At 52.9% G+C, this 22,434-nt stretch overlaps 1 protein-coding gene across 1 annotated transcript; it reads left to right on the forward strand.

Annotated features, from left to right (window-relative positions):
* The first annotated feature begins 12,630 nt into the window (after positions 1-12,630).
* LOC134368969 (testis-specific Y-encoded protein 2-like) lies at positions 12,631-22,112 on the forward strand. The gene is made up of 8 exons (XM_063085203.1): positions 12,631-12,702; positions 19,845-19,988; positions 20,147-20,570; positions 20,680-20,732; positions 21,405-21,464; positions 21,596-21,707; positions 21,800-21,945; positions 22,062-22,112. The coding sequence occupies exons 1-8, from the start codon at positions 12,631-12,633 to the stop codon at positions 22,110-22,112; spliced, it is 1,062 nt and encodes a 353-aa protein (XP_062941273.1).
* Positions 22,113-22,434: the final 322 nt, after the last annotated feature.

Consider the following 22,434-nt stretch of genomic DNA (forward strand, 5'->3'; position numbering starts at 1 on the left):
GCCATCTGCCATTGGTAGAAAGGAGTCCACGGCTTCCTCTCTCAGTCTCTGGGAAGCCACTGCATAAATGTGTGCATGCAGGCGGCCGGACACTGCTGAATCACCTCCATTGTGCCAGGCACTGAGGAGGAGAGGGTCTGATACTTACAGAGACAATCGTGCACGACGTCTGAGACCCTTAATATTCCTAATCCTGAGGGAGGGCTTGCAGTACTGCTCTGTGCCTCTAGACCCGATGAAATCCAGCGCAGCGACATATAGATCAACACATGGGCCCGGCCCTCCGAGAACCTCACTCTGACTGTGGGCTGGAACTGAAACAACCCGGGACTGTCCACTGCGCACGCTTCGTGTCCTTAAGTACGTCATCTTGTCTGGGTTCGGTGCTACACAAGACGCAGGTATGACCTTTGGAGTGGAACCCTCATTGGACTGTACAAAGGGCAAACCGACTGTGTGTGTGCACTGGACCTGGCAAGCTGAGAGGGCTTCCTGGAGACCACGGCCAGGGGTCACAGGCGGGGCAGTTATGCTCCAGATGCCTGAGTACGGGAGGCGGGGCCGTCGTGCGCGACAGCCACTACCTCTTCATCCATGGGCCGTGGAGCCACAGTAGAGGTCTGGGCGTGGCTGGGCGCCTCGGCGCCAGGAAGCCAGGAGGGGGGTGGGTGGGGGAGGGGCCAACGACCTGCGCATGCGCCCAAGGCAGAGCCCGACCGCGAGGCTCCCGGATGTTCCCAGAGCCGGAATCGGGCCTGCGGCTCGGCTTCTCTAGCTGCTGCCGGGGGTGTGCAGCTCAAGGCTTTCGTCCTTGCCTACGCGGGGCGGCTGAGCCTGCTGAGGACCAGGGCAGCATGGTGAGTGAGGCGGGCTCCCGGGAGGAAGGGGCTCCCCTGGAACCCTGGATGAACGTAGGTGTGGGAAAGGGCCCTGGGGAGGGAGGGGCCGGTAGGCCTCTTGGGGAGCAGCCGCCATAGGCCAGTAATGGCGTGGGTTGTGCGACCCAGGCCGCGTTGGGTGGGACGCCCGAGGAGGCCTCCGGGACCGGGTTTGAAGCTGTGGAGAGGGAGGCGGCGGCGACCGGGCAGGAGGTGGCGCTGGACCCGCTGGACGTAATGGAGGTGGTGGAGGTCGTGGCCGAGGAGCACGAGGAGGGCGACGAGGACGACAGGCAGGCACCGCTAGCCTGGGCTCCGGTGGCGCCTGTGCCCCCGTTGGAGGCGTTGGAGATCCTTCAGTTGGAGCTGGGAGCCGTGAATGCCCGAGGAAGCAGGGCTTCTGCTCGGCTCAAGCGGAAGCTGGGAAAGAGGCGCAGGCGTCATCTTGAGCGGAGAACGGCCATCATCCAGGACATCCCTGGCTTCTGGGCCAAAGTTGTATCCTTTGGGCTGTGTGTCGAGGGTGGCTGCCAAAGGGGGCTGGGGGTGGAGGGTGCGTGTCAGCGAGGAGGGATGCAGGATGGGCAGAGGGTTGGGAGCCGGGAGGGGCCCAGGCGATGTCCTATAAAAGAGCTCAAACGTGGGTGACTTCCCGCCCCTAGAGGTCGAGAGTGAGCAGGTGACAGGGGCCAGGAGCACTGATCCACACTGGAAGGTAAGGGTGGCACAACGTGTGCCGTTCACTCACACACACCACAAAGCTGAAGGACACGTTTTCCTGCGAAAGGCCCAGGGGAAACGAGGGTCTTCCCGCCCGTATGCGGCAGGGGTAAGCAAGGGACCGGACCGGAGAGTGCTGTCCTCTGAAGACAGCTGCTCCCAAGACGCACTGGTCAGCTCCAAAGTGTGCCGGTGGGAGCATAATCCCAGGCCATATGTGCCCGCCACTGGACTGTGTGACCCCATCAGAGCCCCTGGCAAGGCAGTTCAGCCCTGTTTTCGCACACAGCGGGACCTTCGTATGATCACGCCCACACTACCGGCAAGGCCACCGTCAGGACAGAGCCCCTCCGGACATCAGAAGTATCTGTCCAGCCCCAGGCACACAAGGGCCACATAGAGCTTAGCAACCCCAGAAAACAGCCCCTCCCTGTGTGTGCGTGGACAGTCTCCCATTTACACAGCCCCGAGGTGCCCATAGCCCCGAGCATGTGTCATGGAAGGCAGGGGCTCAGGACCTGGATGGCTGGGTGCAACTGCTGAGGTCTGATAGACCCCCACCCAGCACACTGTGCTTGCCCTTTACCAGTGCTCAGTTCCCTTTAGCGCCTGCCTGCATAGCAAGGGAAGGCTCCTTGACCTGAGGCAGATTGTGAACCACCCCCAGATATCAGCAGTGATCAGCGCCCAAGATGAAGACGTGCTTAGCTACATGACCGACTTGCAGGTGAGAGCGGGAAGACTGAGTGTGAAAGGGGGACAGCTGGGAAGTAGAAGTGATTTATCCCAGAAAACCACATTGCTATCTCAGTACAGCCCGAGAACATTTCTTCATTTCTTGCCTCTTTCCACTGTCAGGTAGAGGAACTGGATCATTCTACGTATGGCTGTCGAATGCTATTTTACTTTCGAAAGAACCCATACTTCCGCAATGCAGTGATCATGAAGGAGTATCACCTGAGCCTCACTGGTCAGAAGTGTCTCTGTGGATTTGGAGGGCAGGTGTTGTGGTTGGTGGCAAGGCCAAGACTCTTTCGTCCCTACATTTTCCTCTTCCAGCAGGGCCCAGGGCATCTTTTTGTAGTCAACTCCAGTGGTTCTCTGATGATGAAGTTGAAGCCCCTTTCCCCATGGGGGACACCGTCAGCCTGAGCTTCTTGAACTGGTTGTGTGACCACATCCGCCCAGGGCCAGACACTATCGCTGAGGTGAGTGCCCTCTGGGCATCATCAGAAATGAGGTGACGTGGGGGAGGAGCGGCGACCCCTGCATTTGGGGAATGTGGTATGAATGGTGATCTGAGTTTTCCTGGTTCCCCCACCAGATTATCATCGAGGACCTGTGGCTTAATCCGCTGAAATACTACCCCAGGTCGGAAGACAACTTGAGAGGCAACGTAGAGGAAGCCAGGTGTGCAGCCCGAATGTGGGGCTGAGTGTGTGCGTGTGTGGGGTACGTGGGATGCAGATGGAGAACCTGAGGCTCAGGGATGACCGCAATGACCACAACGTGGTCATCCAGGGAGTGGGAGAGGTAGGAGCTCAAGCGAAACGTAATGGAAGCAGCTTAGGATCGGGCAAGCTTAAGCCAGCTACGCAGACTTCCACGTCCATGGTCCCTGGAGAAGAAGCCAGGCCCAGACGGTAACGATGTTCCTTTGAATTTTCATCGCAGGGCTCTCTTTCAGCCCCACCCACCCTCAGGTCTGCTGAGGCCCACTGAGTTGTGGCCCACCTAGGTCACTCTCTGGCCATTCACTCAGATGTGCACAGGTTCTTGTACAATTGCTCTTTCCTGGGCCTCCTTTCACTGTGGTGATAATTTTAGCACGCTATGAGTTTCCATTTCAATCCCCAGATTGCCACAGCCATGCAGTCTGTTTACAGGGCAAGGGTTCAGGGCCTCTAAGGATACCACTGACTTTTAAGGAAGGGTCTTTGGGAGGAATCCTAAAATGGCAAGGGATGGTGTGTCCCGGAAGGGGGCCTGAGTACTGACAGTATGTGCAGTACTGGTCAGAGACACACATTTTCATGTCTTCCTGTGTGCATGTGTGTGCGTGTCAAGGAACCCCAGCTCTACCGAAGGAGAGGAGTGAGGGAGAACGTTTGGCTGCCGTGGACTTTTCTAAGCCTGAGAGAGAAACAAGGAACGGCTTCCCAGAGAAACCGTACATGGAGAAGATGCCTTTGTTCTGGAACGGCACCCAGGGACAAATAAAACACTAAACGACTGCATGGGTCCTCTGTGTGCTTGTTCTGGGGAAGCAAACGGATGCGGTGAACAGATGAAACCGGCGTGGACTGTTGAATTGGCTGCCTGGGAATCCCTGTGTAAGAACGCGCCTGGCGAATGACCTGGGAGAGGGGAGGAGGTGGGCACAGCCCCAGCTGAGCACTGTCGAGGCCAGAATTCTAGCCAACGGGGCGGGAGACCGGGAGTATGGGGAGAGATCAAGACAGGCTGTTAAACCGGAGATCTTCCACGTAGAGAGGCCAAGGCATCAAAGAACAAGTGTGGTGAGCAGGGGTGTCAGTGGCTGGTCCCAATATGTTCAGTGTGCAGTATGCGTCCTTGAGCTTCACTCGGGATCTTTAGGATCTCTCGCATATCCACATGGATTAGAAGCCACACACATACAGGCTCTCTCCGGGACTATGAAGCAAGCCGTCAGGAGGAAGGTGCTCAGACGGGGTTGGATGTGCAGCTGGGAGGCGTCTACGGGGGGAGTAGGAGGGTGTTGGGCGTGGTGTAAGTGATGCTGGGATTCTGACTATTGAGATTAGGGAAAATAGGGAAGTTTCGGAAAGAAACACCAGCCCTCTTGACTGCGTGGGCCCCTGTCAATTCCTGTGTTACTCGGGCTGGCGTCCACGGCAGGCGTATGTTGAGAGGCCAAGGTCAGAAGACAGGGAATGTGGTAAAAGCCACGTCCAAGCTACCCGTCCACCTGTGCGTCTTCCCCCACAGATGGCAGAGGTGGCAAGTATAGTTGTCCCAACTGTGTTTCTGATAAGAAGGTTTTGGCCTTGGCCCCAGGCCTCACGACTCTGAAACTTAAGTGCCCGCTATGAGTACTCTCTGCTCAGGAGACCGTCCTCAGAGGCTCTTTCTTCCTCTTGGTAGACTGGCCCCCCCCCACCCACACACACACAGTATCAAGAACCCCGGGCCCTTCTGTGTTCTGCGGCCCTGCCGGCTTATGGGCAGCAGGACAATGGAAGTGACAGACAACAGGCCAGGCACAGCAAAGGTCAAAAGCCACATGTGCTTGGTGGCAAGCACTTCCTGAGTATGGCTCCTTCCCGATTGGGCTGCTGCTCCCTGGGAATACTTGAAACTGGCACTCAGCGTAAAGGGTTTATCCTGCCAGAGCTGGGGGTGGCAGACCTCAATGTGTGCCTCAGGTCTTCCTCCCAATCTGCGTATGTGATGGTTCTGACCATCACGGGACATGTCATGCCGACGTTCTCAGTAAACTCTAAGGACTCCTCCTCACATGTGTTGGCGCATGAGGTATCCCGGTGGTACCGGAGCTTGAGCAAGTGGATTTCTGAATCCCCTTGCCCACCCCTCCTTCTGGCCCTCAAACTGATTTGCTGTTTCTCTGCATTGGACTGCAGACCGAAGGCCCCTCTTCTTCAAACCTGTGCCGGCAGGCAAGTGAATTTGGAGAGAGGAAGTGTTGACCTGTTCTGCCTGCTGCCCCCCAGACACTCCACACCCAGGACTGAGACAGGCATTCATAGCCCGCAGGCCCTAACTTCAGGGATTACGCCACCTCTCACACGCCAGCGCACAGGATTTATCCAGATGGGACATGCAGCTATGTTTCCGGGACAGTGTTGATGCGATAGGAATCTGGTGCCCAACACTGAGCTCCTGAGACAGGTCCATTTCCTTGTGTCCCAGGCTTCATCGTGTCACTTCCAGGCTTTCAGGAAGGAGCCACCCAGTCTCTGAAAAGCAGGGGAAAGGCTGGGCTGTGTCTCGAAGCCAAGGTCATCTCCCAGCAGGGAGAAACGATGGCACAATCAAAGTCTCCATGCCTTAAAATGAAGCCTGCAAGTGGAGGGCAACGATGTGCACCCGACAGTGAAGTCTGACGGAGCCCTCTGCAGATACGTGTGCCAAAGTTTGGTCCCGGGTGCCATCCCAGAGAACACGACTAAGCTGAGTGTCTTCCCCGAGCACAGAACGACACATAGGGGGAACCCGTTCTCACTAGGGAACTTTCCAGGGCCAAATGATAGGGGGTTATCCCAAGTGACTTTCCATGGGTTTGATTTGCTTCTGCCGTCCTCTGTTCAATGCCATGTCCAATGGGCCCAAACCCATCACAACCCAGGAGTAAACACCCCATCAATTTCTGAGTTTCCTGGCTCAGTCCCTCTGTAACAATTCCTTTCCTCGTGTCCTCTTCAACCAGGCGTTTTCTGTTACTCTTTTACAGTGCACCGTGCACGTGAGCGTGTCCCCGTACTCGTCCATTCATATCCTCAGTTTCTGTCTCTCTCTGTCTCGCTGTCTGTGTCAGTGAGACGGTGTCACCGGATCTCCCTAGGTGTATTGTTCGACGAGTCTCGCGTCTTCTATGCCCTGCAGGTCACAATTTTCACTTCACGATGTCCATAGCACTCTGTGTCAAATGCCCTTACTGCTCTTTCTCTCATGTTGGTCACCATTATTCTGCAGCCCGTCGCAGGGTGACTTGGACATCTCACCTTGTTTCACTGAGATAAAGGGAAACTCTTTCATATCTCAATGAAGCAGGATTTTTCTGACAGGTGGCTGATTCCATATGTTTAGGCTACAGGGATTGCTTTTGGCGTGGCAATGTCCAAGGAAGACACACACTTTGGGATAGAAAATGTAGTGACTCATAGAAAGAATTCGTTTAAATTCCATCACAGACCAGAAGGCGTACGGAGCAATGTTCGCTCCTGGAAAAGAGACCAGTAATGACGATCCCCAGAGCAGGGACATTTCCCAGAACGGCCACTCTCATGCAGTGTCCATGAGTGTGCAGTGAAACGTCTCCATCGGTCAGGAAGGCAGGCCGCCTTCTCTTTTAATCACTTTCGGATGACCTACTGCTTCGACAAGCTTGCATGGCTCTACTTCCCTCAAAATCACCTTTCTTTTTTTTTTTATTTTTTATTTATTTTTATTTATTTTTTTTTAAATTTTATTTTGTCGATATACATTGTAGCTGATTATTGCTCCCCATCACCAAAACCTCCCTCCCTCCTCCCTCCCCCCCTCCCCCCCAACAATGTCCTTTCTGTTTGCTTGTTGTATCAACTTCAAATAATTGTGGTTGTTATATCTTCTTCCCCCCCCCCCCCCGGTTTGTGTGTGTGTGTGTGTATGTGTGTGTGTGAATTTATATATTAATTTTTAGCTCCCTCCAATAAGTGAGAACATGTGATATTTCTCTTTCTGTGCCTGACTTGTTTCACTTAATATAATTCTCTCAAGGTCCATCCATGTTGTTGCAAATGGCAGTATTTCATTCGTTTTTATAGCTGAGTAGTATTCCATTGTGTAGATGTACCACATTTTCCGTATCCACTCATCTGATGATGGGCATTTGGGCTGGTTCCAACTCTTGGCTATTGTAAAGAGTGCTGCGATGAACATTGGGGAACAGGTATACCTTCGACTTGATGATTTCCATTCCTCTGGGTATATTCCCAACAGTGGGATGGCTGGGTCGTATGGTAGATCTATTTGCAATTGTTTAAGGAACCTCCATACCATTTTCCATAGAGGCTGCACCATTTTGCAGTCCCACCAACAATGTATGAGAGTTCCTTTTTCTCCTCAGCCTCGCCAGCATTTATCGTTCATAGTCTTTTGGATTTTAGCCATCCTAACTGGGGTTAGATGGTATCTCAATGTGGTTTTGATTTGCATTTCCCGGATGCTGAGTGATGTTGAGCATTTTTTCATATGTCTGTTGGCCATTTGGATATCTTCCTTAGAGAAATGCCTACTTAGCTCTTTTGCCCATTTTTTAATTGGGTTGCTTGTTTTCTTCTTGTAAAGTTGTTTGAGTTCCTTATATATTCTGGATATTAATCCTTTGTCAGATGTATATTTTGCAAATATTTTCTCCCACTCTGTTGGTTGTCTTTTAACTCTTTTCATTGTTTCTTTTGCTGTGCAGAAGCTTTTTAGTTTGATATAATCCCATTTGTTTATTTTTCCTTTGGTTGCCCGTGCTTTTGGGGTCGTATTCATGAAGTCTGTGCCCAGTCCTATTTCCTGAAGTGTTTCTCCTATGTTTTCTTTAAGAAGTTTTATTGTCTCAGGGTGTATATTTAAATCCTTAATCCATTTTGAGTTGATTTTAGTATACGGTGAGAGGTATGGATCTAGTTTCATTCTCCTGCATATCGATATCCAGTTATCCCAGCACCACTTGCTGAAGAGGCAGTCCCTTCCCCAGTGAATAGGCTTGGTGCCTTTGTCAAAGATCAGATGGAAGTAAGTGTGTGGGTTGATTTCTGGATTCTCTATTCTATTCCATTGGTCAGTGTGTCTGTTTTTATGCCAGTACCATACTGTTTTGGTTATTATAGCTTTGTAGTATAGCTTAAAGTCAGGTAGTGTTATGCCTCCAGCTTTATTTTTTTTGCTGAGCATTGCTTTGGCTATTCGTGGTCTTTTATTGTTCCATATAAATGTCTGAATAGTTTTTTCCATTTCTGAGAAAAATGTCTTTGGAATTTTGATGGGGATTGCATTGAATTTGTATATCACTTTGGGTAGTATGGACATTTTCACTATGTTGATTCTTCCAATCCAAGAGCATGGAATATCTTTCCATCTTCTTGTATCCTCTCTAATTTCTCTCAGCAGTGGTTTGTAGTTCTCATTATAGAGATTTTTCACCTCCTTGGTTAACTCAATTCCTAAGTATTTTATTTTTTTGGTGGCTATTGTAAATGGGCAAGCTTTCTTGATTTCTCCTTCTGCATGTTCACTATTGGAGAAAAGAAATGCTACTGATTTTTGTGTGTTGATTTTGTATCCTGCTACCGTGCTGAAATCATTTATCAATTCCAACAGTTTTTTTGTAGAGGTTTTAGGCTGTTCGATATATAGGACCTACTGCTTCGACAAGCTTGCATGGCTCTACTTCCCTCAAAATCACCTTTCTGATATTTAACTCGACACTTTACATTTGTGCATGGCAGGAGCAGAGGAGAACATCTCAGAGCTCGCTGGGTCCCAGGGCCTCCTACGGATTTCTGAGAGAGAATAAATGCCAGTGAACACACGGGCTCACAGAGCAGCTGGTGTGAGGACACTCCCGGGGAAGTTCAGGGAAAAGCATGGGAACACGGGGGCGCCGTGCAGAGAAAGTTCGACTCAGATCCCGATTGACCAGACAGTGCTTGAGGCTCAAGCATGGTGTCTGGGCACAGTGAGCATCGAGGAAGAAGGAGGTGGTGGTGCAGGTGTACTAACTGGTGCTAATCTGTCATCATCAACAGGGTCGAAGGACAAGTAGGCCTTCACACATCTTGGCCCCAGGCAGTTTTTACGGTGTAGTTCATGCGCTCTTTGCCCTGGTCCCTTTCACCTCACCTCTTTTGCAGGAGGTAGCCCGGGAGTCTACTAGTGCGAGTGCAAGTGCACAACCATGTTAACAGAATAAAGAAGGAAGGGCAGAAAACACAGTTATGAAGCAAGGGGGTGCCCGTGTACAATTCCATCGCGACACTAAGACAAAAGACAGTGACATCAGTCACCTGGCACAGCATGTGTGGAACCGCGCTCGCTCCTGTCTACCCAACAGGGAGGGGAGAAAAGAGAAAGATCACGAGGCAGAAGCGGGTAGGAGATCTGGATGACACCCTTGACCTACGGACCCACTATACATACAGAAGAGAGGAACCTAAAAACCTGCGCCCGACTTCCTTTCTTCCAAAGTACATACGGCCAATGACATCCACCCGGTGGCCATCTGCCATTGGTAGAAAGGAGTCCACGGCTTCCTCTCTCAGTCTCTGGGAAGCCACTGCATAAATGTGTGCATGCAGGCGGCCGGACACTGCTGAATCACCTCCATTGTGCCAGGCACTGAGGAGGAGAGGGTCTGATACTTACAGAGACAATCGTGCACGACGTCTGAGACCCTTAATATTCCTAATCCTGAGGGAGGGCTTGCAGTACTGCTCTGTGCCTCTAGACCCGATGAAATCCAGCGCAGCGACATATAGATCAACACATGGGCCCGGCCCTCCGAGAACCTCACTCTGACTGTGGGCTGGAACTGAAACAACCCGGGACTGTCCACTGCGCACGCTTCGTGTCCTTAAGTACGTCATCTTGTCTGGGTTCGGTGCTACACAAGACGCAGGTATGACCTTTGGAGTGGAACCCTCATTGGACTGTACAAAGGGCAAACCGACTGTGTGTGTGCACTGGACCTGGCAAGCTGAGAGGGCTTCCTGGAGACCACGGCCAGGGGTCACAGGCGGGGCAGTTATGCTCCAGATGCCTGAGTACGGGAGGCGGGGCCGTCGTGCGCGACAGCCACTACCTCTTCATCCATGGGCCGTGGAGCCACAGTAGAGGTCTGGGCGTGGCTGGGCGCCTCGGCGCCAGGAAGCCAGGAGGGGGGTGGGTGGGGGAGGGGCCAACGACCTGCGCATGCGCCCAAGGCAGAGCCCGACCGCGAGGCTCCCGGATGTTCCCAGAGCCGGAATCGGGCCTGCGGCTGGGCTTCTCTAGCTGCTGCCGGGGGTGTGCAGCTCAAGGCTTTCGTCCTTGCCTACGCGGGGCGGCTGAGCCTGCTGAGGACCAGGGCAGCATGGTGAGTGAGGCGGGCTCCCGGGAGGAAGGGGCTCCCCTGGAACCCTGGATGAACGTAGGTGTGGGAAAGGGCCCTGGGGAGGGAGGGGCCGGTAGGCCTCTTGGGGAGCAGCCGCCATAGGCCAGTAATGGCGTGGGTTGTGCGACCCAGGCCGCGTTGGGTGGGACGCCCGAGGAGGCCTCCGGGACCGGGTTTGAAGCTGTGGAGAGGGAGGCGGCGGCGACCGGGCAGGAGGTGGCGCTGGACCCGCTGGACGTAATGGAGGTGGTGGAGGTCGTGGCCGAGGAGCACGAGGAGGGCGACGAGGACGACAGGCAGGCACCGCTAGCCTGGGCTCCGGTGGCGCCTGTGCCCCCGTTGGAGGCGTTGGAGATCCTTCAGTTGGAGCTGGGAGCCGTGAATGCCCGAGGAAGCAGGGCTTCTGCTCGGCTCAAGCGGAAGCTGGGAAAGAGGCGCAGGCGTCATCTTGAGCGGAGAACGGCCATCATCCAGGACATCCCTGGCTTCTGGGCCAAAGTTGTATCCTTTGGGCTGTGTGTCGAGGGTGGCTGCCAAAGGGGGCTGGGGGTGGAGGGTGCGTGTCAGCGAGGAGGGATGCAGGATGGGCAGAGGGTTGGGAGCCGGGAGGGGCCCAGGCGATGTCCTATAAAAGAGCTCAAACGTGGGTGACTTCCCGCCCCTAGAGGTCGAGAGTGAGCAGGTGACAGGGGCCAGGAGCACTGATCCACACTGGAAGGTAAGGGTGGCACAACGTGTGCCGTTCACTCACACACACCACAAAGCTGAAGGACACGTTTTCCTGTGAAAGGCCCAGGGGAAACGAGGGTCTTCCCGCCCGTATGCGGCAGGGGTAAGCAAGGGACCGGACCGGAGAGTGCTGTCCTCTGAAGACAGCTGCTCCCAAGACGCACTGGTCAGCTCCAAAGTGTGCCGGTGGGAGCATAATCCCAGGCCATATGTGCCCGCCACTGGACTGTGTGACCCCATCAGAGCCCCTGGCAAGGCAGTTCAGCCCTGTTTTCGCACACAGCGGGACCTTCGTATGATCACGCCCACACTACCGGCAAGGCCACCGTCAGGACAGAGCCCCTCCGGACATCAGAAGTATCTGTCCAGCCCCAGGCACACAAGGGCCACATAGAGCTTAGCAACCCCAGAAAACAGCCCCTCCCTGTGTGTGCGTGGACAGTCTCCCATTTACACAGCCCCGAGGTGCCCATTGCCCCGAGCATGTGTCATGGAAGGCAGGGGCTCAGGACCTGGATGGCAGGGTGCAACTGCTGAGGTCTGATAGACCCCCACCCAGCACACTGTGCTTGCCCTTTACCAGTGCTCAGTTCCCTTTAGCGCCTGCCTGCATGGCAAGGGAAGGCTCCTTGACCTGAGGCAGATTGTGAACCACCCCCAGATATCAGCAGTGATCAGCGCCCAAGATGAAGACGTGCTTAGCTACATGACCGACTTGCAGGTGAGAGCGGGAAGACTGAGTGTGAAAGGGGGACAGCTGGGAAGTAGAAGTGATTTATCCCAGAAAACCACATTGCTATCTCAGTACAGCCCGAGAACATTTCTTCATTTCTTGCCTCTTTCCACTGTCAGGTAGAGGAACTGGATCATTCTACGTATGGCTGTCGAATGCTATTTTACTTTCGAAAGAACCCATACTTCCGCAATGCAGTGATCATGAAGGAGTATCACCTGAGCCTCACTGGTCAGAAGTGTCTCTGTGGATTTGGAGGGCAGGTGTTGTGGTTGGTGGCAAGGCCAAGACTCTTTCGTCCCTACATTTTCCTCTTCCAGCAGGGCCCAGGGCATCTTTTTGTAGTCAACTCCAGTGGTTCTCTGATGATGAAGTTGAAGCCCCTTTCCCCATGGGGGACACCGTCAGCCTGAGCTTCTTGAACTGGTTGTGTGACCACATCCGCCCAGGGCCAGACACTATCGCTGAGGTGAGTGCCCTCTGGGCATCATCAGAAATGAGGTGACGTGGGGGAGGAGCGGCGACCCCTGCATTTGGGGAATGTGGTATGAATGGTGATCTGAGTTTTCCTGGTTCCCCCACCAGATTATCATCGAGGACCTGTGGCTTAATCCGCTGAAATACTACCCCAGGTAGGAAGACAACTTGAGAGGCAACGTAGAGGAAGCCAGGTGTGCAGCCCGAATGTGGGGCTGAGTGTGTGCGTGTGTGGGGTACGTGGGATGCAGATGGAGAACCTGAGGCTCAGGGATGACCGCAATGACCACAACGTGGTCATCCAGGGAGTGGGAGAGGTAGGAGCTCAAGCGAAACGTAATGGAAGCAGCTTAGGATCGGGCAAGCTTAAGCCAGCTACGCAGACTTCCACGTCCATGGTCCCTGGAGAAGAAGCCAGGCCCAGACGGTAACGATGTTCCTTTGAATTTTCATCGCAGGGCTCTCTTTCAGCCCCACCCACCCTCAGGTCTGCTGAGGCCCACTGAGTTGTGGCCCACCTAGGTCACTCTCTGGCCATTCACTCAGATGTGCACAGGTTCTTGTACAATTGCTCTTTCCTGGGCCTCCTTTCACTGTGGTGATAATTTTAGCACGCTATGAGTTTCCATTTCAATCCCCAGATTGCCACAGCCATGCAGTCTGTTTACAGGGCAAGGGTTCAGGGCCTCTAAGGATACCACTGACTTTTAAGGAAGGGTCTTTGGGAGGAATCCTAAAATGGCAAGGGATGGTGTGTCCCGGAAGGGGGCCTGAGTACTGACAGTATGTGCAGTACTGGTCAGAGACACACATTTTCATGTCTTCCTGTGTGCATGTGTGTGCGTGTCAAGGAACCCCAGCTCTACCGAAGGAGAGGAGTGAGGGAGAACGTTTGGCTGCCGTGGACTTTTCTAAGCCTGAGAGAGAAACAAGGAACGGCTTCCCAGAGAAACCGTACATGGAGAAGATGCCTTTGTTCTGGAACGGCACCCAGGGACAAATAAAACACTAAACGACTGCATGGGTCCTCTGTGTGCTTGTTCTGGGGAAGCAAACGGATGCGGTGAACAGATGAAACCGGCGTGGACTGTTGAATTGGCTGCCTGGGAATCCCTGTGTAAGAACGCGCCTGGCGAATGACCTGGGAGAGGGGAGGAGGTGGGCACAGCCCCAGCTGAGCACTGTCGAGGCCAGAATTCTAGCCAACGGGGCGGGAGACCGGGAGTATGGGGAGAGATCAAGACAGGCTGTTAAACCGGAGACCTTCCACGTAGAGAGGCCAAGGCATCAAAGAACAAGTGTGGTGAGCAGGGGTGTCAGTGGCTGGTCCCAATATGTTCAGTGTGCAGTATGCGTCCTTGAGCTTCACTCGGGATCTTTAGGATCTCTCGCATATCCACATGGATTAGAAGCCACACACATACAGGCTCTCTCCGGGACTATGAAGCAAGCCCTCAGGAGGAAGGTGCTCAGACGGGGTTGGATGTGCAGCTGGGAGGCGTCTACGGGGGGAGTAGGAGGGTGTTGGGCGTGGTGTAAGTGATGCTGGGATTCTGACTATTGAGATTAGGGAAAATAGGGAAGTTTCGGAAAGAAACACCAGCCCTCTTGACTGCGTGGGCCCCTGTCAGTTCCTGTGTTACTCGGGCTGGCGTCCACGGCAGGCGTATGTTGAGAGGCCAAGGTCAGAAGACAGGGAATGTGGTAAAAGCCACGTCCAAGCTACCCGTCCACCTGTGCGTCTTCCCCCACAGATGGCAGAGGTGGCAAGTATAGTTGTCCCAACTGTGTTTCTGATAAGAAGGTTTTGGCCTTGGCCCCAGGCCTCACGACTCTGAAACTTAAGTGCCCGCTATGAGTACTCTCTGCTCAGGAGACCGTCCTCAGAGGCTCTTTCTTCCTCTTGGTAGACTGGCCCCCCCCCACCCACACACACACAGTATCAAGAACCCCGGGCCCTTCTGTGTTCTGCGGCCCTGCCGGCTTATGGGCAGCAGGACAATGGAAGTGACAGACAACAGGCCAGGCACAGCAAAGGTCAAAAGCCACATGTGCTTGGTGGCAAGCACTTCCTGAGTATGGCTCCTTCCCGATTGGGCTGCTGCTCCCTGGGAATACTTGAAACTGGCACTCAGCGTAAAGGGTTTATCCTGCCAGAGCTGGGGGTGGCAGATCTCAATGTGTGCCTCAGGTCTTCCTCCCAATCTGCGTATGTGATGGTTCTGACCATCACGGGACATGTCATGCCGACGTTCTCAGTAAACTCTAAGGACTCCTCCTCACATGTGTTGGCGCATGAGGTATCCCGGTGGTACCGGAGCTTGAGCAAGTGGATTTCTGAATCCCCTTGCCCACCCCTCCTTCTGGCCCTCAAACTGATTTGCTGTTTCTCTGCATTGGACTGCAGACCGAAGGCCCCTCTTCTTCAAACCTGTGCCGGCAGGCAAGTGAATTTGGAGAGAGGAAGTGTTGACCTGTTCTGCCTGCTGCCCCCCAGACACTCCACACCCAGGACTGAGACAGGCATTCATAGCCCGCAGGCCCTAACTTCAGGGATTACGCCACCTCTCACACGCCAGCGCACAGGATTTATCCAGATGGGACATGCAGCTATGTTTCCGGGACAGTGTTGATGCGATAGGAATCTGGTGCCCAACACTGAGCTCCTGAGACAGGTCCATTTCCTTGTGTCCCAGGCTTCATCGTGTCACTTCCAGGCTTTCAGGAAGGAGCCACCCAGTCTCTGAAAAGCAGGGGAAAGGCTGGGCTGTGTCTCGAAGCCAAGGTCATCTCCCAGCAGGGAGAAACGATGGCACAATCAAAGTCTCCATGCCTTAAAATGAAGCCTGCAAGTGGAGGGCAACGATGTGCACCCGACAGTGAAGTCTGACGGAGCCCTCTGCAGATACGTGTGCCAAAGTTTGGTCCCGGGTGCCATCCCAGAGAACACGACTAAGCTGAGTGTCTTCCCCGAGCACAGAACGACACATAGGGGGAACCCGTTCTCACTAGGGAACTTTCCAGGGCCAAATGATAGGGGGTTATCCCAAGTGACTTTCCATGGGTTTGATTTGCTTCTGCCGTCCTCTGTTCAATGCCAGGTCCAATGGGCCCAAACCCATCACAACCCAGGAGTAAACACCCCATCAATTTCTGAGTTTCCTGGCTCAGTCCCTCTGTAACAATTCCTTTCCTCGTGTCCTCTTCAACCAGGCGTTTTCTGTTACTCTTTTACAGTGCACCGTGCACGTGAGCGTGTCCCCGTACTCGTCCATTCATATCCTCAGTTTCTGTCTCTCTCTGTCTCGCTGTCTGTGTCAGTGAGACGGTGTCACCGGATCTCCCTAGGTGTATTGTTCGACGAGTCTCGCGTCTTCTATGCCCTGCAGGTCACAATTTTCACTTCACGATGTCCATAGCACTCTGTGTCAAATGCCCTTACTGCTCTTTCTCTCATGTTGGTCACCATTATTCTGCAGCCCGTCGCAGGGTGACTTGGACATCTCACCTTGTTTCACTGAGATAAAGGGAAACTCTTTCATATCTCAATGAAGCAGGATTTTTCTGACAGGTGGCTGATTCCATATGTTTAGGCTACAGGGATTGCTTTTGGCGTGGCAATGTCCAAGGAAGACACACACTTTGGGATAGAAAAAGTAGTGACTCATAGAAAGAATTTGTTTAAATTCCATCACAGACCAGAAGGCGTACGGAGCAATGTTCGCTCCTGGAAAAGAGACCAGTAATGACGATCCCCAGAGCAGGGACATTTCCCAGAACGGCCACTCTCATGCAGTGTCCATGAGTGTGCAGTGGAACGTCTCCATCGGTCAGGAGGGCAGGCCGCCTTCTCTTTTAATCACTTTCGGATGACCTACTGCTTCGACAAGCTTGCATGGCTCTACTTCCCTCAAAATCACCTTTCTTTTTTTTTTTTATTTTTTATTTATTTTTATTTATTTTTTTTTAAATTTTATTTTGTCGATATACATTGTAGCTGATTATTGCTCCCCATCACCAAAACCTCCCTCCCTCCTCCCTCCCCCCCTCCCCCCCAACAATGTCCTTTCTGTTTGCTTGTTGTATCAACTTCAAATAATTGTGGTTGTTATATCTTCTCCCCCCCCCCCCGGTTTGTGTGTGTGTGTGTTTATGTGTGTGTGTGAATTTATATATTAATTTTTAGCTCCCTCCAATAAGTGAGAACATGTGATATTTCTCTTTCTGTGCCTGACTTGTTTCACTTAATATAATTCTCTCAAGGTCCATCCATGTTGTTGCAAATGGCAGTATTTCATTCGTTTTTATAGCTGAGTAGTATTCCATTGTGTAGATGTACCACATTTTCCGTATCCACTCATCTGATGATGGGCATTTGGGCTGGTTCCAACTCTTGGCTATTGTAAAGAGTGCTGCGATGAACATTGGGGAACAGGTATACCTTCGACTTGATGATTTCCATTCCTCTGGGTATATTCCCAACAGTGGGATGGCTGGGTCGTATGGTAGATCTATTTGCAATTGTTTAAGGAACCTCCATACCATTTTCCATAGAGGCTGCACCATTTTGCAGTCCCACCAACAATGTATGAGAGTTCCTTTTTCTCCTCAGCCTCGCCAGCATTTATCGTTCATAGTCTTTTGGATTTTAGCCATCCTAACTGGGGTTAGATGGTATCTCAATGTGGTTTTGATTTGCATTTCCCGGATGCTGAGTGATGTTGAGCATTTTTTCATATGTCTGTTGGCCATTTGGATATCTTCCTTAGAGAAATGCCTACTTAGCTCTTTTGCCCATTTTTTAATTGGGTTGCTTGTTTTCTTCTTGTAAAGTTGTTTGAGTTCCTTATATATTCTGGATATTAATCCTTTGTCAGATGTATATTTTGCAAATATTTTCTCCCACTCTGTTGGTTGTCTTTTAACTCTTTTCATTGTTTCTTTTGCTGTGCAGAAGCTTTTTAGTTTGATATAATCCCATTTGTTTATTTTTCCTTTGGTTGCCCGTGCTTTTGGGGTCGTATTCATGAAGTCTGTGCCCAGTCCTATTTCCTGAAGTGTTTCTCCTATGTTTTCTTTAAGAAGTTTTATTGTCTCAGGGTGTATATTTAAATCCTTAATCCATTTTGAGTTGATTTTAGTATACGGTGAGAGGTATGGATCTAGTTTCATTCTCCTGCATATCGATATCCAGTTATCCCAGCACCACTTGCTGAAGAGGCAGTCCCTTCCCCAGTGAATAGGCTTGGTGCCTTTGTCAAAGATCAGATGGAAGTAAGTGTGTGGGTTGATTTCTGGATTCTCTATTCTATTCCATTGGTCAGTGTGTCTGTTTTTATGCCAGTACCATACTGTTTTGGTTATTATAGCTTTGTAGTATAGCTTAAAGTCAGGTAGTGTTATGCCTCCAGCTTTATTTTTTTTGCTGAGCATTGCTTTGGCTATTCGTGGTCTTTTATTGTTCCATATAAATGTCTGAATAGTTTTTTCCATTTCTGAGAAAAATGTCTTTGGAATTTTGATGGGGATTGCATTGAATTTGTATATCACTTTGGGTAGTATGGACATTTTCACTATGTTGATTCTTCCAATCCAAGAGCATGGAATATCTTTCCATCTTCTTGTATCCTCTCTAATTTCTCTCAGCAGTGGTTTGTAGTTCTCATTATAGAGATTTTTCACCTCCTTGGTTAACTCAATTCCTAAGTATTTTATTTTTTTGGTGGCTATTGTAAATGGGCAAGCTTTCTTGATTTCTCCTTCTGCATGTTCACTATTGGAGAAAAGAAATGCTACTGATTTTTGTGTGTTGATTTTGTATCCTGCTACCGTGCTGAAATCATTTATCAATTCCAACAGTTTTTTTGTAGAGGTTTTAGGCTGTTCGATATATAGGACCTACTGCTTCGACAAGCTTGCATGGCTCTACTTCCCTCAAAATCACCTTTCTGATATTTAACTCGACACTTTACATTTGTGCATGGCAGGAGCAGAGGAGAACATCTCAGAGCTCGCTGGGTCCCAGGGCCTCCTACGGATTTCTGAGAGAGAATAAATGCCAGTGAACACACGGGCTCACAGAGCAGCTGGTGTGAGGACACTCCCGGGGAAGTTCAGGGAAAAGCATGGGAACACGGGGGCGCCGTGCAGAGAAAGTTCGACTCAGATCCCGATTGACCAGACAGTGCTTGAGGCTCAAGCATGGTGTCTGGGCACAGTGAGCATCGAGGAAGAAGGAGGTGGTGGTGCAGGTGTACTAACTGGTGCTAATCTGTCATCATCAACAGGGTCGAAGGACAAGTAGGCCTTCACACATCTTGGCCCCAGGCAGTTTTTACGGTGTAGTTCATGCGCTCTTTGCCCTGGTCCCTTTCACCTCACCTCTTTTGCAGGAGGTAGCCCGGGAGTCTACTAGTGCGAGTGCAAGTGCACAACCATGTTAACAGAATAAAGAAGGAAGGGCAGAAAACACAGTTATGAAGCAAGGGGGTGCCCGTGTACAATTCCATCGCGACACTAAGACAAAAGACAGTGACATCAGTCACCTGGCACAGCATGTGTGGAACCGCGCTCGCTCCCGTCTACCCAACAGGGAGGGGAGAAAAGAGAAAGATCACCAGGCAGAAGCGGGTAGGAGATCTGGATGACACCCTTGACCTACGGACCCACTATACATACAGAAGAGAGGAACCTAAAAACCTGCGCCCGACTTCCTTTCTTCCAAAGTACATACGGCCAATGACATCCACCCGGTGGCCATCTGCCATTGGTAGAAAGGAGTCCACGGCTTCCTCTCTCAGTCTCTGGGAAGCCACTGCATAAATGTGTGCATGCAGGCGGCCGGACACTGCTGAATCACCTCCATTGTGCCAGGCACTGAGGAGGAGAGGGTCTGATACTTACAGAGACAATCGTGCACGACGTCTGAGACCCTTAATATTCCTAATCCTGAGGGAGGGCTTGCAGTACTGCTCTGTGCCTCTAGACCCGATGAAATCCAGCGCAGCGACATATAGATCAACACATGGGCCCGGCCCTCCGAGAACCTCACTCTGACTGTGGGCTGGAACTGAAACAACCCGGGACTGTCCACTGCGCACGCTTCGTGTCCTTAAGTACGTCATCTTGTCTGGGTTCGGTGCTACACAAGACGCAGGTATGACCTTTGGAGTGGAACCCTCATTGGACTGTACAAAGGGCAAACCGACTGTGTGTGTGCACTGGACCTGGCAAGCTGAGAGGGCTTCCTGGAGACCACGGCCAGGGGTCACAGGCGGGGCAGTTATGCTCCAGATGCCTGAGTACGGGAGGCGGGCCGTCGTGCGCGACAGCCACTACCTCTTCATCCATTGGCCGTGGAGCCACAGTAGAGGTCTGGGCGTGGCTGGGCGCCTCGGCGCCAGGAAGCCAGGAGGGGGGTGGGTGGGGGAGGGGCCAACGACCTGCGCATGCGCCCAAGGCAGAGCCCGACCGCGAGGCTCCCGGATGTTCCCAGAGCCGGAATCGGGCCTGCGGCTCGGCTTCTCTAGCTGCTGCCGGGGGTGTGCAGCTCAAGGCTTTCGTCCTTGCGTACGCGGGGCGGCTGAGCCTGCTGAGGACCAGGGCAGCATGGTGAGTGAGGCGGGCTCCCGGGAGGAAGGGGCTCCCCTGGAACCCTGGATGAACGTAGGTGTGGGAAAGGGCCCTGGGGAGGGAGGGGCCGGTAGGCCTCTTGGGGAGCAGCCGCCATAGGCCAGTAATGGCGTGGGTTGTGCGACCCAGGCCGCGTTGGGTGGGACGCCCGAGGAGGCCTCCGGGACCGGGTTTGAAGCTGTGGAGAGGGAGGCGGCGGCGACCGGGCAGGAGGTGGCGCTGGACCCGCTGGACGTAATGGAGGTGGTGGAGGTCGTGGCCGAGGAGCACGAGGAGGGCGACGAGGACGACAGGCAGGCACCGCTAGCCTGGGCTCCGGTGGCGCCTGTGCCCCCGTTGGAGGCGTTGGAGATCCTTCAGTTGGAGCTGGGAGCCGTGAATGCCCGAGGAAGCAGGGCTTCTGCTCGGCTCAAGCGGAAGCTGGGAAAGAGGCGCAGGCGTCATCTTGAGCGGAGAACGGCCATCATCCAGGACATCCCTGGCTTCTGGGCCAAAGTTGTATCCTTTGGGCTGTGTGTCGAGGGTGGCTGCCAAAGGGGGCTGGGGGTGGAGGGTGCGTGTCAGCGAGGAGGGATGCAGGATGGGCAGAGGGTTGGGAGCCGGGAGGGGCCCAGGCGATGTCCTATAAAAGAGCTCAAACGTGGGTGACTTCCCGCCCCTAGAGGTCGAGAGTGAGCAGGTGACAGGGGCCAGGAGCACTGATCCACACTGGAAGGTAAGGGTGGCACAACGTGTGCCGTTCACTCACACACACCACAAAGCTGAAGGACACGTTTTCCTGCGAAAGGCCCAGGGGAAACGAGGGTCTTCCCGCCCGTATGCGGCCGGGGTAAGCAAGGGACCGGACCGGAGAGTGCTGTCCTCTGAAGACAGCTGCTCCCAAGACGCACTGGTCAGCTCCAAAGTGTGCCGGTGGGAGCATAATCCCAGGCCATATGTGCCCGCCACTGGACTGTGTGACCCCATCAGAGCCCCTGGCAAGGCAGTTCAGCCCTGTTTTCGCACACAGCGGGATCTTCGTATGATCACGCCCACACTACCGGCAAGGCCACCGTCAGGACAGAGCCCCTCCGGACATCAGAAGTATCTGTCCAGCCCCAGGCACACAAGGGCCACATAGAGCTTAGCAACCCCAGAAAACAGCCCCTCCCTGTGTGTGCGTGGACAGTCTCCCATTTACACAGCCCCGAGGTGCCCATAGCCCCGAGCATGTGTCATGGAAGGCAGGGGCTCAGGACCTGGATGGCAGGGTGCAACTGCTGAGGTCTGATAGACCCCCACCCAGCACACTGTGCTTGCCCTTTACCAGTGCTCAGTTCCCTTTAGCGCCTGCCTGCATAGCAAGGGAAGGCTCCTTGACCTGAGACAGATTGTGAACCACCCCCAGATATCAGCAGTGATCAGCGCCCAAGATGAAGACGTGCTTAGCTACATGACCGACTTGCAGGTGAGAGCGGGAAGACTGAGTGTGAAAGGGGGACAGCTGGGAAGTAGAAGTGATTTATCCCAGAAAACCACATTGCTATCTCAGTACAGCCCGAGAACATTTCTTCATTTCTTGCCTCTTTCCACTGTCAGGTAGAGGAACTGGATCATTCTACGTATGGCTGTCGAATGCTATTTTACTTTCGAAAGAACCCATACTTCCGCAATGCAGTGATCATGAAGGAGTATCACCTGAGCCTCACTGGTCAGAAGTGTCTCTGTGGATTTGGAGGGCAGGTGTTGTGGTTGGTGGCAAGGCCAAGACTCTTTCGTCCCTACATTTTCCTCTTCCAGCAGGGCCCAGGGCATCTTTTTGTAGTCAACTCCAGTGGTTCTCTGATGATGAAGTTGAAGCCCCTTTCCCCATGGGGGACACCGTCAGCCTGAGCTTCTTGAACTGGTTGTGTGACCACATCCGCCCAGGGCCAGACACTATCGCTGAGGTGAGTGCCCTCTGGGCATCATCAGAAATGAGGTGACGTGGGGGAGGAGCGGCGACCCCTGCATTTGGGGAATGTGGTATGAATGGTGATCTGAGTTTTCCTGGTTCCCCCACCAGATTATCATCGAGGACCTGTGGCTTAATCCGCTGAAATACTACCCCAGGTAGGAAGACAACTTGAGAGGCAACGTAGAGGAAGCCAGGTGTGCAGCCCGAATGTGGGGCTGAGTGTGTGCGTGTGTGGGGTACGTGGGATGCAGATGGAGAACCTGAGGCTCAGGGATGACCGCAATGACCACAACGTGGTCATCCAGGGAGTGGGAGAGGTAGGAGCTCAAGCGAAACGTAATGGAAGCAGCTTAGGATCGGGCAAGCTTAAGCCAGCTACGCAGACTTCCACGTCCATGGTCCCTGGAGAAGAAGCCAGGCCCAGACGGTAACGATGTTCCTTTGAATTTTCATCGCAGGGCTCTCTTTCAGCCCCACCCAC

The sequence above is a fragment of the Cynocephalus volans genome, chromosome Y (genome assembly GCF_027409185.1).
Source record: "Cynocephalus volans isolate mCynVol1 chromosome Y, mCynVol1.pri, whole genome shotgun sequence".
NCBI classification, from domain to species: Eukaryota; Metazoa; Chordata; class Mammalia; order Dermoptera; family Cynocephalidae; genus Cynocephalus; species Cynocephalus volans.

Coding starts and splice junctions, on each gene's coding strand:
- LOC134368969 (XM_063085203.1), top strand. CDS start 12,631: ATGCAGATGGAGAACCTGAGGCTCAGGGATGACCGCAATGACCACAAC. Junction 21,708..21,799: donor GTATCACCTGAGCCTCACTG/GTCAGAAGTGTC, acceptor CTCTTCCAGCAG/GGCCCAGGGCATCTTTTTGT. Junction 21,946..22,061: donor GGCCAGACACTATCGCTGAG/GTGAGTGCCCTC, acceptor TTCCCCCACCAG/ATTATCATCGAGGACCTGTG.